Here is a 15,732-nt window from a genome sequence, read left to right on the forward strand (position 1 = left end):
GGAACCGAACCGATAAACAGACCAGACCGATTCACATACCAACTTCAAATGATAGGTGACATTTAGTTTCAAAAATTACGAACTTCCTATTCACACCACGTGGTTGTTGGTGAATTTTTATCATACTTTGACATCATCATTTGTTAGGATAATATTTTTTGAATAGCTTATAAAACTGAATTATTATTTTATATAAATATAAAAAAAAAAACCTTATAAAAACAAGAAGCAAAATTCTATTCATAATTTGTTGTCCTAAAAAAAAAACAATCAAATTTGACATGAGACTTATCCAAATAAATTCTTATCCATCCAATGGTCTAAATAACAAAAATTACTAAGACATGGTAGAAATCCTTGCCTTACCAACAGAACAAATTCTCCATCTTTACCCTCCAAATGAGGGTCAAATAAGGTGGGTAAAAGGGTAAAGCAATCGTAATAAAGTCCTTACCCTTACCCTACCCACCTAACCTAAAATGGAATAAAAACTTTACCCTCAACCTTCATATGAGGGTCAGGTAAGATGGGCTAGGCAAGCTAAATTGATAACTCTAGTACTCCCAATTGAGGATAAAGGATGAAGACAACTCCTTATTAGATAAATAAAAGATGAAATATTTATTTTCCTAATTTTCTTGAAGGAAAATCTACAGAAACTGAGTCATTAAATAGACAGATACAAGTAAGACCAAGTGGGCGGTTTAACTCAGACCCGGTTGTATGCGACTGACTTGCTAAACAGGCGGCGAATGTATGTCACTTGGAATGCACTCGCGCAAGCCAGCAGGAGGTACTCTGCAAGTGAATAGAAAATAACACGCTTTCGGGTGCTCTCATGGGCTGCAGTATGGACAAGCAAAGATTCCATAAGCAACAAATAATAATCAAAGTAGCTGCTCAGTTCAAAAAGTATAATGGAAGTTCCTTGGGTAATGTCTTCTAATCAAGGAACTAAATCTCGGTAAAAACTGACTGAAATCTCCTAGTTGTCTTTGTTTCAGGCCTGACCAAAACGAAACCCAGCGTCGAAACAACCTCGAAATGAGATCCAACAAGTCTTGATTTTGGGCCTGACCGAAACCAGGTCCAAAACCGGGATCTCGATCTGTGCTTGTAATTGATGGTTAAGACCTTCAAAAAGAATATAAGAAAAGTTACAGGTTGTGTACATAAATATGGTTGGTCCAGATGCAATTGGTCCTTCTCATTAATCAACAAGTTATAGGGATGATGAAGATATTAGATCTACTCCATTCTTTTGAAGGCAACATATTTTGAGATGACTCACATATTTTGGCTGTTGAAATTTACGGCAGAATGAAAATTACCCCCTCCCTGCCCCTAAACAAAAAGAAAGCATGGTGTGTTATGCCGGTTTGCTGAGATCATATATGTATGAATCCAACAAATCAGCAGGTAGACTTATTTCCCTCATTTGTGCATCACATCCATAAGTATAGGCTAGTTCTTTTCAAGATGTAGATCTCGCATACCATAGAAAATATGAGATCATTTAAACATCACCAACATAAAGAAAGCGGAAGAAAAGCAATGGGATTTAACGGAAAATCCATTTCAGATGTCATTCAAGGCAAGAAACAGAGATAACAGCTTACTATAATGGTGTCGTGCTTGACGCGCTTTCAAGTACTTCTGCTCAGCTGTAACAGACTCCAAGGCCTCCCTTAGTTCTGCAATTTTGACATTTATGGGGTTCAGATGTTCTGCAACAGATACCCAAAATAAGGTCAATAAAGAGCAGTGCAGAAAACTGATTTTTATCAACCTCAAATAACTTCTTCAGCAAGATGGATCTTTGTTACAGGGATGTATGATTGAACCAAGTCCAGCAACACTTTTTTCACTGCCAGTCCCAAACCAAGATGAAGAGGATGGTTGAGATGCCACCATTTGAAAATGTTTACCAAAGTATGGATCCTTACAAAGTTGAAGAGGATTAAACTAACCATCCTTAGCAAGATCATGCTCATTGGGGATATGACCGATATGTATGTAGAAAGATACGGTCTCTGGTGTTAAATGAGGATTATGGAAACAGAACTTGTACATTCCACTTCGTGGAGCCTTGAACTCAAACTTGTCCCCTGATGAACCCTTCAAAGTGTGCACTATATTACCACCGGGAGATGTTACCTGCGTGAAACCCCAGGGTCAAAATATACTAAACTGATAGAGTTGAGATAGCACTAACACACACACTATAATGCTAGCTTGTGCAATTCACACAAACAAGATAATAATAATTAAATCTAGCTGTGCAAATGCACAAAGCCCCGATATAAAAAATTAGCATCTTAGCTAGGTGCAGGCAGGCCCAACTGGTCCATAATATCCCGATAAACTTTCACAACCTTATCGTCTCCTATGAAGATATCAGTGCCTAAAAGAGCATAATTGCGAAAAGACTGGGGTATACCTGTTCGACACTGTACCACACAATTACATAATGGCACAGTGCGAAAAGAGGCCAAGAAGAAAGATAGCCAAGGGGTAAACCAACATTGAAACATACAAACTTTGGACCAACACGACAATCTTTACTCGCCGGGCCAAAAGTACATTCATGCCAAGGCCAGAAAAAAACCCATGCAACTAAATAATTCCTTATCACTGAAATTAACAACATTTTTATGTGACAAATATGGCAAATATATTGGAGACTACTCAAAAAGACATATGAATAGAGCACATGAACCAATAACAAATTATGAAGCATATTTCCACAGAATGTATCCAGTCTCAACTGTTTCACCCAAATGACGTAAGCAATGCAAGAGTTTGGTTTGTTTTTACATCTGAAAACCACAAACACACGATTTATGGTTTTAGAATACCTGGAGACCATTTAATACAATATAATATGAAATCCAAGTAAAAAGAAAATAGGCATATCATTATCAGAAACCATATGACTGATCTCATAATTCCAATTGATTCTACGGATAAAGGGTTCTGCAATGAATAAACATTCGGGGTAAGAGAATGAATTGATGTTATTCATTTTGATGGTTGTCAACAATATCAAAACCACAAACAATGGTAGCTAATGATAGAAATGTAGAATTGCTAATAAGATTTAAAGAATAAAACAAGAAGGGCAGAAGTTCCTCCATGGTCGTTGAGAGGAGCTTCTTCACATGACCCAACTTTTTGAGCCACTTGGCATGTCAGACCCCAAATTTTGTAGATGCATAGATCCCAATACCACCCACTCACCTGTCAAGTTACAACGAAAAGGAAATTAGCCAAGTGGCAGAGTAAGTTTTTGAAGATTCAGAACTGCCATGAAGGTGCACAGCAAGATAGGGACTATGGGAGGTTGCATGCCATACATGGTAGGGTATATGATTGAATTTGGTTATGAAACTAGATACATGGCAAACCCAGACCCTGCATATCAATCTGATTAGTCGGAATTGCCACATCATCTGCCATATGGCTGAACTATGTCGGTTGAGAAGAGAAGCTTGTCTACACTGGACAGTGTAGGGACATTGTGCCAAACAATTGGGAAGATGGAAGAATTGGAAATGGGACACAAAATCTGACTTTGTGGTTACTGTTTCTTTTAGTTAAGATCATTTCTAGTTTGGAAATATCAACATCGGAGTCCAACCATCACCCTTGGTTCGCTCTCATGGAAATGTTCTCTAAGACAGACTATTACAGTGGAAGATGGAAAGTTTGGATTTGGGAGCCAAAGCTGAATTCAAGGTTGCCTTTTTCATTCCTATTTGAACTCCCCCCAGAAGAAAAAGAAAAAAAAGAACACTTCTCTCCTACAGACGTATGATCTATACAGTGGAAATTATCCCTATGCAATATCCCTAAACCATGAATAAATTTCAACTCCTTCACTCCTTTATAGAAGTAGCATATGTACTTCTCTTTATTAGAAGCCAAAAACAGGCCCTCTTTTCATGACCTCAATGAAGAATCCAGTTGCAATAAAAACCCATAGTTAACCTATATGGACTGTGGCCATTATTCCTGTGTATTTAGCCCTGAAGCCACCTTTACTTCCTTTTTTTCAAGGTATCCTGACCCAATCCCTCAATTTCTACATCAATTCATGTTACACTTGGAGGAGGCCTAATATACTAACTAAAAAAGCTTGTGTACTAGTTTGAGTTTAATTTGCTAAACCTTAAAAGAAACAACAAGATGAGTGCCAATTTATTCCTACAAAAAAAAATAATAATAATAATGAATATCAATAATGAGGTTGAAGAAAATAGCAGTTGCCTTTTCTTATTCACTTGAAATGCCAAAAAAGGTCCAATAGTCCCATTTGGCACATTCTTTTCACATGAAAATATTATAAAATAAGAGAAATTATCCATTTGAAGCACAACTACTAGTTGAATCTGCATCCATCATTACACTGCTCACCATAAAATCTGTTGATCATCCAAGAGGTAAAAAGCCTCTGCATGATAAAGCAGGAGATTGTGTTCCTGCATGCCAGTAATGGCCAACAACAATACATGAACAGCTTAATCACTGGTAGTTGGTACCCGAGTTCATCTTCGTAGTCTATATTTTACAAGAGAACTATTCCAAACTGAGTGAAATGGGTCCAAGATAAATTAAAAAAAAAAAAGCGCAACCCAGTGCACGAGGCTCTTGCGACTGCAAGGTCTAGGAGGGGCAAGTGTGTACGCAGCCTTACCCCCTGCTTTGCTGAAGAGGCTGTGTCCAAGTTTTGAACCTGTGACCAATAGGTTGGGTCCAAGATATCACCAAGAAATAAAGGGTCATTTCTTATTGCCCTCTTTTCCAATTAATCCGCCCTGAATGCCCAAAGCAAAGAGCCAAAATGAGAACGGAAGTGGGACTGTGAGTGAGACTGAGAGTGTCAGGTTCAAGTATTCATTAGATTTGCGTCTTCAAAGCATGTACGTGTATATACATACATCTGTATATATGCATATAGTTTTATACGACAGTTTTAATAGATAAAAGTTGGCAACATTTTTCCTTGAAAGAAAAACAAAACCAAGCATGTAATATCATATATTAACTATTCAAAGGAAATAACATGAAGTATATATGAATACTTTTCTTTTCATCTTTTTCACTTATATCATAAATGAGAATCACATAATTTAGCATTAAAAAACTAAGAGTATTGAGTGAAGTTCAAACCAAGGTTTCAGGGGAGAAAGGGGAGACAAATTGGGGTTGCAGAAGTGGGGACTGGGAAGCGGGATGACTGATGAGAGGTAGGGCCGAAGTCCCGGTTTCGAGAGGCTGCAACCACCACAAACGCTCACATGAGACGTGAGAGAGAGATATTTCGGATTTTGTGGAGTGAGATACACCATGTTTTCATTTTCACAGGCCAAGACCAATTGGAAAAGGTCGAGCGAGATACCCTGTTTTCACAAGCTGTGACCTCCCTGTTTGAGAAGAAGAGTAAGTTGGGATTTGTAGAAGGGAACAGGACTGGTGCCTGTTCAGACTTTGAAGCGATAATGAATTATCAACTGTAAAGACTGCTCAGAGAGTTGAGAGAGATTTGTTGGATCAACTCAGTGCAGCGAGGAGGGTGACTGATGAAGTGATGACGGACTGCAGCAGCTTAGGTTGCTTGAATTTGTTGAAGTCGCAAATCGACAATGTGAATTCAAGTTTTTTTAATATTTTCCAAATGCGCATTTTATTCTCATTCTCACACTCAATCCGTAAATCCACAACCTGAGAGCGAGTTCGATACCCACAGATGATGGATTAGAGCACTGAAGATCCACCCACACACATTTTAATTCTATTGCATTCAAGAGTCAAGACAGGCAGCCCAAACAGGTTCAATGAATGTGCTTATTTGGGGGGGGGAGTTCAAATTGTCTTACATGATATTGTAAGCAATGCATGTCAAAGTTTTTGGAACTAAAAAGACTGATAGTCCACTAATTAAACGAGCCTGGTTCTAGACAGTAAATTTTGAACAAGTAACAAGAGCCTAGAAACAAAAGAGACTAAAATAGAAGCCACATATAGTAACGAACATGCGGTGTTTGTTCAGATTTAGATATGGGAAGAAATGCAGTAGCTGAGCTACAACAATCCTTTTTTTTTTTTTCAGGTGCTACTCAGGACCCAAAATGATTTGTAAGTGATGTCTACGGTAGTAATACACTAATACAAGACTATCAATCTTGACGCCAATAGAAGCTTATAAAAATTGACTGTATCATATCATACCTCAAAAAACCATACTGGAAAAAAAAAATGCAGATATCATCAAGAAACCATTTTCTCCCAATCCCAATGCTGACATAAGGCGCTATAGCACCCTAACTCAACTTACTACAAATGCCTCCATATTTGAGTGAATCCTAAAACTCCCACACCATGGTAAGGATCATGTAGCTAGAGGCATAGCCAGAGGCAAAGGTTCTAGAAACACATAGTCACACAACTGACACCAAAGCATCCGAGAATGAAAAGAAGAACTGGGGAGATCCGTTTATCACAAGAGATGTTGAGTTAGGAAATGAATGCAGCTCAAGAAAAGAGTTCCCATATTTAAAAGTTCAAATGTCACCATTTGCTAAAGAATTTGAGCTTCGTAATCATCCAATCAACTGTCAATATAACAAATTTAACGAATAACAACCCAAAATAAGGGAAGTTTTTCCTCCCTCCAGAAATATTATAAAGGAAATTAAAGAAACAGAAACCCTTAGAATAACTTCATAGTGGCATTGACTAAAAATCAATTCAATAGCCCATTGAATAAGTCAATCTACATTAAAATAATGATAGAAAATAATGAACACCCAAGGAGGCATCAGCTAGAATGAGATCAGGGACATGCAAAACTCTTACAGTCAAATCAATGCCGGGATGATCTGAACTCCAGAAGATGTCGTGATCAACAACAACAAAGTTTCCAGAAATAGTGTCTCCTTCATAGAGTACGTATTCGTAAACGCATTCCATATCGCTTACAGTAATCGAGAGAGCGGATAGATGGCGAATGTAGCTGAAGAGAAGCCCTAGAAATATACAGATCTTTGCAAATCTCAATCTTCTTCTACTCTCCATTGATTCCACGTTCAATCTCGCTTTGCGTTCTTCTTCTTCTTCGTGTTATCAGAGTTCCTGTGTGTGCGAGAGAGAGAGGAGAACTGGAGAAGAGAAGGGAAATGCCAGTAACTGCAATATGTTACCGGTCCTGTCTCCAGTTAACGGTTCTTTTCCTGTTGCCGCATCCTTCTCTAGTGGAAAGGACCCGGGTTGTGGAGAAGGCTCAGTCAGGTTAGGGTTGATCAGTTCCTAACCGGACCGGGATCAACCGGCCCCGCTTCAATTTTGACACAGTCTGCCTAACTTCTCAAGTTGTTGTTGTTTTTTTTTTTTTTTTTTTGGGGAACTTCTCAAGTTTGGACATGGCTAATACTAATCTGGATGATTTTGAATCAGGTTAGTGTTGGCATATACCAAAATAAACCAACCTAAAACTGGCTAGATCGGGCTGGGTTAGTGATGACCTTGTAGCAAAACATACTAAATTGAAACTCGTGAAATCGGATTGATTAGTACCCCACCCAATAGAATAAAAAGTTGGATCTGACTCCTCTCCAAAACTACTTGGGTGTCCCACTATCCTATGATTGGGAGTTTCTCTCGAACATTGGACGGGTGGGAGGTAAATGGTTATAGTTGGAGAGAAATTTTTTTCAAGAAAATTAGGTCTCGTTATGGTATGTGGCATATAAATTCTACCACCAGTGACATGGATGGATGTGGTGGGTGGGTTAATGTGATAGAGAACCGTTGCACTTAGGGCCCGTTTCATTTTGTTTTTGTTGTTTCTGTGACTGGAAACAACAAAAACAGATAAACTTGTTTCTGTGTAAGAAACGATTTTGGAATTGCAAAAAGGTGTTTGATTTTTCTGTTTTAAAAACGTTTTCAATAGTGTGGCAAGAGGTACTCTCGGGTTCAAGATATGAGTGAAGACACGGCGTTGGAGTTGCAAGTATGCGTCGTGGAGATGAACTTCAGAAGAATGAAGGCAGTCCGAAATTATGAGATTCGCATAATTAGGTTGGAGTCGCCAATTTTGGGTAGCGAGAAGTTTCAACAACGGGTTGTGATTGGGGTAGGTCAAGTGAAATATCAACGTTTTTCACCATTTTTGTCCTTCTCACTTGTTTTTAGAAATAGAAAAATAAGTCTGACTTGTTTCTCCATTCCTGTTTCTAGACACAAAAATAAGCATAAATTCTATTCGAAAAAACAAATGAAACGAAACAGAAGAATCAAACGATTGTTGGGGAGTTTTTCCGTTTATGAGCACAGAAAAAATGGAAAAACATGTTTCTAGAAATAAAATTAGATGAACCCTTAGGGGTGCAAGTTCGTCGTGGCTAGCCTGAGCCCACTTTGTGCATGACAAGGCCTGGATTGGGCTATTTAGCTAGTGGACTAGGATAGGGTGGAGATTTCTAGGTCTGTAGTTGAGTTGAGCTGGCTAGGTTGAGATTTGTAACTCTTGGATTGAGTAAGACTAGGTTAAGTTTGATAGGGCTGTGCCTATGATGAGATATCCTAACCTGACCCTAGGTGAAGAAAAAAATGTCCCCCACCCCCCCACCCCACCCCAACCCCAAAAAAAAAAAAAATCATCTTAGAGTTAGTTATTATGCACTTTCAAAAGAAAAACATCACTCATGGAATGTCTTTGTGCACTTTTTATTCTTCTGAAAAATTGAAACTTCAATTAGGCAAAGACATCCCATGGGTGGTGTTGTGGTTCATAAATCTATGATTACATTAACTTTTAAAGTTTACGATGGAAAGACACCTTGCTTCCAGATTTAGTTCTCAGGAATTGGATTGGTATCAGTTTATATCGGTTTCTATTTGATCTGTTTTATTTTTATTTTTATTTAAAAATTGTTTTTTTTTGTTTTTGTTTTTTTATTTTTGGTCCTGGATATTCAATACTCTTTCAATTTCGAAAGCGGCCTCACCGGAAATACTGTATTGATTCACATCATCCACCAATGTTACTTCTGATTACCTCATGCTTCCACTACCTAGGCTTCCTAAGTAATCCTCCTAAATGGGCAGAATTATCGTTTTCCTTAGTTGTCCATCATGCAAATTGCAAGTTTTTTTTAAAAAAAAAAAAAAAAAAAAACCAGAGAAAACCAAAGTTGAAGCTGTGATGTGGGTCATGCGACCCTCTTATTGGATATTTAGCTTATTATTAACTCTCACCCCTATTTTGGTTATGCAATGATTCTTATTCTTGTCTCTTTTTTTTTTTTTTCACCTTGTTCTTTGCCAAAGGGGAAGAGATGATGTAAGAATTTTAAATTTACTGCATGTAGGTAGATTGTACATATGAGAATCTAACACTTATGATTTTGCTTCAAAACATATTCCTTTTCATTTTTATGATGACAGTAATTAAGACAAGTATTAGGTCCATTATTATTTCACTTCATCTGAAGCAAAGCACCTTCTGAAGATATTATTGGTTTTAAGGTTCCACACCGGAATTCCAAGTATCGCCGACACTGATACAATCGGACAGATCACGAGAGATGATGAGTGAAATCATTCTGTTTTTTCCTAAAGAAATAAAATCAATCAATTCAAATTGATCGGAATTAATATCATATCAATATCGATTGAGACTGTTCCCAATCTGATACAGATACTAAACCCTGTTCTAGATTACCAAACAATAGGTGGAGAAATTATGGCCCTCCATGGTGAAGTAAAAAAAAGAAAAAAGCTTACCGAATCCAAGCAAGTGGAACTTTCCATCCATTAACTTGAAAGCTACTGAGTCAGTAGTCACCAATTTTGTCATCGACAAAAGCCCGTCGCATCGGAACTTGACGATTGAGTTCTGAGGATCCGGACAATTCTAAAAAGCAAGTCTGAGTAGTTGATGGATGTTTCCTCCTCCACGTTTCAAATTCACTCCGTCGCTATGCCGACTGCGAGCTATAACATTAGGTTAATTGCCTCTTGAGCAGCTCCACGGCTTTTTCCTCATCCACGTCTCATGTTCGTCTTGAATCCTCGGTTCCATTTCCCGGTGCCTGCGGAACCCACGTCACCACCCTCTATAAAGTGGGGGAGATATCTTAAAACAATGTAACGTGGACTCAATAATGCCCTACCAAAACTCGTTCCAAGAGAGTAGGGGGACTGGGGGAGCCCTATATATAAGTTGGGTTGGCTCCAACCTTTCTCATCATTGAATTATATCGAACGCAGCTTCCACATCTTTGTGAATTATATAAGAGAGATATTCCCCCAGTTCTTTGTTCACGAAACCCAACTATTCAGTTATCTTTAAGAGAGATCAAATCAAATGGCAACCTCCGCACTAGCCACGCAGTCCATCTTAGATAGCCCTGCAGCCGCGAATCAATTGGCACACAGATGTCGATCAGTTCCAACCCTTACATCCACCTACTTGCCACGTCAGCACAGGAAGCCTAGCTTGCAAGTTCGGTGTATGGCCGAGAAACTCCCCCAACAGAAATTAAAGGTATCATCGTCAACCTCTCCCATTTTTCCTTCCTCTCCCCTAATATAAATATGATTGTTGTCTGTTTTTTTAACAGGTGAGCACGAAGTTCGAGGACGTGTTAGCATTCAGTGGGCCAGCACCGGAGAGGATCAACGGGAGGCTAGCGATGGTGGGGTTCGTGACGGCATTGGGTGTAGAGCTGGCCAAAGGAGACGATTTAGTGGGACAGCTCATGAACGGAGGGCTGCCGTGGTTCGTGGGGACCACCGTGTTACTGTCGATCGCATCGTTGATTCCATTGTTTAAGGGAGTGAGCGTACAGTCCAAGTCGGATGGGGTGATGACGTCGGATGCCGAGATGTTGAACGGAAGGTTTGCGATGATGGGGCTTGTGGCTTTGGTCCTCACTGAGTTCGTCAAGGGCGGACCACTGGTGTAGAGAACAAGAGATGTACTATATATATATATATATATATATATATATACCAGTAGTAGTAGAAGGCAACCCACCTTAGGCAGTAAATGCGGTAGATAATTCCATTATATCCTTCTAATTAAGAAATCAGATATAATAAAGCCTAATTGTTTGTCTTTCTTCTACTCAAAAAAAAAAAAAATTTGTTTGCCTTTCTTCTTAAAGAAAAGTTACTCCTTTTTTTATGCAAACAAGTGAAGTGATAAGATTCACCTTCATTAAAAAAAAATTAATAATAATAATAATAAAGGAAAAAATGTATGATTATAATTTTTTTCACCAATTTTGATTACAGTAAATTTTTTTTTCAGTAATAAAATTGTCATAATGAATTACATAATTAAAATTTTTTCCAAGAGCGAGACCCTGACAAATACAAAATTTTCAAATCTCTTGACTCTATTCTTTTTCTTCTTAAATTGCCCATTTTTTCTTTGTTTCACCTCTCCTTCCAACAATATTTGCTCAGAATAAGGATGTTTGTTGGTTCAATATCAACTAAATGGTTCGGTTTCAAACTTAAAGTAATCGGTATAAATTGAAACTTAACCAAATACTATTTAGTTCCACAATTTCAAGCAATAACAGATTATTGTTTGGTTTCAATTGTCACTTTTAATTTCAAGTTTGAATATTCTATTGAATTCGGCTTTTTTTCTGGTTTAATTTGATTTTCTGTTTGATTCTAGGGTTGAGATTTTTAACAACTGGGTTGAGTCCGACAGGGTTTGGGCTAGGCTAAGATATCCCAACCTAACCTTGGGTTGGGCTAGGCCTAGGCTAAGTTAAGAGACCTATGATTGGCTGGGGTTTTAAAAACCTGGTCAATCCTCCCAGTGTCACCCCTGTTTAACTCTTTTGGGCTTTTAGAAATGAAAAAAATTTAGGGAGAAGTGTTCCTTCACCGTGCAATGAGATTCGCCACTCCATCCTAGGGTTCACAAACTCCCATAGGATTTTGGAACCTTTCCAAAAATACCCTTTAAATTTTCGCATGCGCATCTATGGTCTACTCGGTGACTGGATTCCCATTCATTGTGGTCTTAGAGAAACCAAATCAAAAAATTTATATTATATTTTAAAGTATATCCCTAAATCCTCTACCTCCTGTGAAGATAGGATTATTCAACTTTAGGAAAATCGTCTAAGGCTCATACCAACTGAATTCACCAGCATCTTCAACTTTACACACTCATCTTACGACTCAAACTTTAACAATATACTTAAAATTTCCTAAAATTATAAAAATAATGCTTCATTGTAAATTTGTAATGGAATTCATTAGTAATTTTATAATTTTCTTTGTCATGTTGATCTCGTGACACATGGCCCCTTTCCCCACTCAAAAGGGGGAAAAAAGGCATAAACTATAACCACCCCTAATCTTTTCTGTTTTATTGAATTAAACTGATTAAATAAGATTTCTCAAGTTTCGAAAGTTCATGTACAAATCAGAGTTTGAAGATCGACTGCCCTGGACTTGCCGCTTCCTTTATTCGATTAGTCATGTAAGGGGAGATGTAGTACTTGGTATAAACCAAGAAATCTATAGGAAAAAAACTCTTTCAACATCCAACAAGAGGCATGTGAGCAATACAAAGGAATGATCTCGAAAGTAAGCAGATAGCAGGAGTGCATTTTTGCATGGTGCTCTTTGCACGCTTTGAGTGCATTTGCCTACCTTCTTCTCGAGTGAAGTAGATTACTATTACTTTGCACGTTAGGGCCTATAAGACTATTCTTAGTATGCGCTAACCTTTATGCCTTTGCTTCGAGAAAGAAAGAAAACTTGGTGGTTATGATGGGTCATTATGTAATAATCAACATAAAATGGGCTCAACCTAAAGGTAGCACAGGTTAATATTGAGTTGCCTTAATTTGGTTAAGCCAATCCAAAGTTAACAAATTCATATTAGGAATAATACATAGTAAAAAGTCCATGCTTAATTCATTTTTTCAGTTTGAAAGTTACATTAAAAAAAAAAAAAAAAAAATCTACGGGGGTATCAAAGTTTTATATCACCATTTAGTTGATTCTATTGTGGCTACAATTTGCATATGAGAAGAAAACTTTAGGATCTATATATCCAAAAAAATTTGCCCCATTAAATTTCAGATTCTGTATATTTGTGCTACACTAGATTCTACAATAATAGATGTTTCATTTAGGAAACCTCCTCATTTCTGAAAACCCTAAACTGAGTTTTGAGAAACTTCCATCGTTCATTTAGGGCTGAAAATTAGAGCAGTTCGATGTATATAGCATGGTTGGCATCCTTTATCACATTGACCCACCAATTTTTATCCATGCTTGGCAACAAATTCTGAAACTTGACTGAATAATAAATGGAAATTAGGTTGTAGGTAATAAACTTAGTTTGGTTGGTTAAGAAAACTGCCCTTGATCCAATGTGCCACTCGTCCCCTAAAGTTTTTCACTACCATTGATTGGCTTCCATTACTCTAGTGTGTGCCTGCATATTTCAGGTGAGGATGCCTATGATATAACATTCATGGGATGTCTTTGGGGGCATTTATGGACTTTAAAAAACACAACACTTATTCAGCTTTCCCCTTTAAAAGTTTCTCTTCTTATTTTTTTTATTTTGTCTTTAGCACTTGTGGAGTTGTGAATGAGTTAAAGACAACTCACAAAGTTTAGTCACACATTGGTTTGGGATGAAAGAAAACTTGAGCATATGTATAGGATTGTATCTTAAGGGTGCAAGCCCTTTGAAGGGGTACTCTCCTTTGTCATATGTGTGTGGGGTTCGTAGGGTGCTTTTGAATCATGCACGCGTGTCTGGCCGAGCCATGGCCGAGGTCAGGTGTGGGTGGTTCAAAGAACCTACTTTTTACTAGTTGTAATTTTTTGCTCTACACTTTTCCTAAGGGACACACTGGTGTATGTATCCAACCAATGTACATACGTTTGTACATGCACTGTACGTATTAGTCATGTATCCTTTCCATACAAAGAGACACTTGAAGATGTACTTTCCCTTGTCATGTTGTGTGTGGGGTTCCTGTGGTGCTTTTGAATCGTGCAAGCATCGAGCCGGGCTGTGGCCAAAGTCAGGGTCGGGTACGAGTACGGGTGTGGGTGGTTCAAAGAACCTACTTTTTACTAGTTGTAATTTTTGGCTTCACACTTTTCCCAAGGGACACATTGGTGTATGTATCCAATCAATGTACATGCACCTGTATGTATTAGTCATGTACCCTTCCCATACAAAGAGACATTTGTATACATATGGGTACCTATACAGGCATACCCATTCATATCCAGAGCCCGTACAAAGAGTCATATCTGTATACATATGGATATCTGTACATGCATACCCATTCGTATTCTATAAATAGAGAACACTAGCCTCTATTTATGGTAACAAAAATCCTAACATACCTGTTGGAATCAGTGTACTGAATGCGTACTGTTATATTGTGGGGTTCTCTTAAGCCTTTTGTTCTCTGCAAGTGCTCTGTCTACTGTTTTTAAATTTGTCCACTGTTTTCCTTTGAGTTTTTGAGTATTACCTTTGGACATACCTGTTGGAATCGATTATTGGAGTGCACCTTAATCGATTTGAGAGTTGTTTTATTTTGGAGGTGAGAACGTACGTTCAACCTGATTGCATATAAATATACAGGGTGTTCAAATACCTTAAGGAGAGTATACATACTATACGACTCAACTCTATTTAAGTGGACCAATTTCTGCTATTGTTTCAGAGGATCAATTGAACAAGTAAGTCATCTTCTACTTGTAATTATATTTTCATTTATATAATTATTTTGTCAAAGTCTTATACCTATTGCCTAGACTCTGTTACTTACATTTTATCCATATTTTCCATTAAAAATAATTTGGATTTTTTTTTACGAATTTATCCTTGATTCGATACCAATGCTCAATACAAGATTAACCAAGTATTTATATCGGCCTTACCCAATGCTGATATGATCCAGTCAATATTGTTGATTCAATACCAATATCAATACTGATACCTCAGTCCCTACCTAGCTTCTATGAATTCCTCATAAAATCATTACGGGTAATTGAACACTATCTCGTAGCAGACCCTACACCCATACACATAGGGAAGTGAAGCCGGGGTATAAGCATATTTTCACAGCTTGGTTCCACTTCTCATGTGTGTGGGCATATGGTACACTAGGAGGTAGCGTTCTTTTTCCCAATGGCTGATTAAGTTTTCCTTCGTCCAAGGTGAAGTGGTGATGTGAGTTATGTGATGCTATTATTGGATTTTAGGTTCATTATTAACTCCCACCCTCTATAAATTATTCGAAATACCCTTCTTCAATTCTATAAAAAGGTTTGATGGGGTGAATGAAAAAATTATCTATTCACCATGGGTGAAGATGAGTGAAGAGGACCAGGATGACACATGATAATATCATGAACAATTAAGATTGGACCGAGTTTCCTAGAGGCAATGGTGAACTGGAACCGTACACCATGGCCCATCTAGGCCACTCGGAGGGTGGTGTCTCTTGACCCTTAGATTGCGAGTCAGGGGAAACTTCTTCCATTAAGATTTACGAATTGAATTCTCTTTAATGTGGTTAAAAAAGGAATCTCTTCACCCACTATTGTTAATGTTTTAGACTATCAAACAATATGAGGAGAAATTATAACCCTCCACTCTCTTCATCGCCATGGGTGAAGAGAAAAAAAAAAGGTTACCGAATCTAATCCAAG

At 37.9% G+C, this 15,732-nt stretch overlaps 2 protein-coding genes across 2 annotated transcripts; one reads left to right on the forward strand and one right to left on the reverse strand.

Annotated features, from left to right (window-relative positions):
* Nucleotides 1-567: 567 nt before the first annotated feature.
* Nucleotides 568-7,230, reverse strand: LOC122091171 (transmembrane emp24 domain-containing protein p24beta3-like). Its single transcript, XM_042661019.1, has 4 exons — nucleotides 6,859-7,230; nucleotides 1,971-2,157; nucleotides 1,620-1,727; nucleotides 568-843 (listed from the first exon to the last, which is right to left on the reverse strand). Exons 1-4 carry the CDS (start codon nucleotides 7,075-7,077, stop codon nucleotides 710-712), a joined length of 648 nt encoding a protein of 215 aa, XP_042516953.1. The 5' UTR covers nucleotides 7,078-7,230; the 3' UTR covers nucleotides 568-709.
* Nucleotides 7,231-10,292: 3,062 nt separating this feature from the next.
* On the forward strand, nucleotides 10,293-11,127 carry LOC122090512 (early light-induced protein 1, chloroplastic-like). The gene is made up of 2 exons (XM_042660135.1): nucleotides 10,293-10,552; nucleotides 10,629-11,127. The coding sequence occupies exons 1-2, from the start codon at nucleotides 10,373-10,375 to the stop codon at nucleotides 10,971-10,973; spliced, it is 525 nt and encodes a 174-aa protein (XP_042516069.1). The 5' UTR covers nucleotides 10,293-10,372; the 3' UTR covers nucleotides 10,974-11,127.
* Nucleotides 11,128-15,732: the final 4,605 nt, after the last annotated feature.

The sequence above is a fragment of the Macadamia integrifolia genome, chromosome 10 (assembly GCF_013358625.1).
Source record: "Macadamia integrifolia cultivar HAES 741 chromosome 10, SCU_Mint_v3, whole genome shotgun sequence".
Taxonomy (NCBI): domain Eukaryota; kingdom Viridiplantae; phylum Streptophyta; class Magnoliopsida; order Proteales; family Proteaceae; genus Macadamia; species Macadamia integrifolia.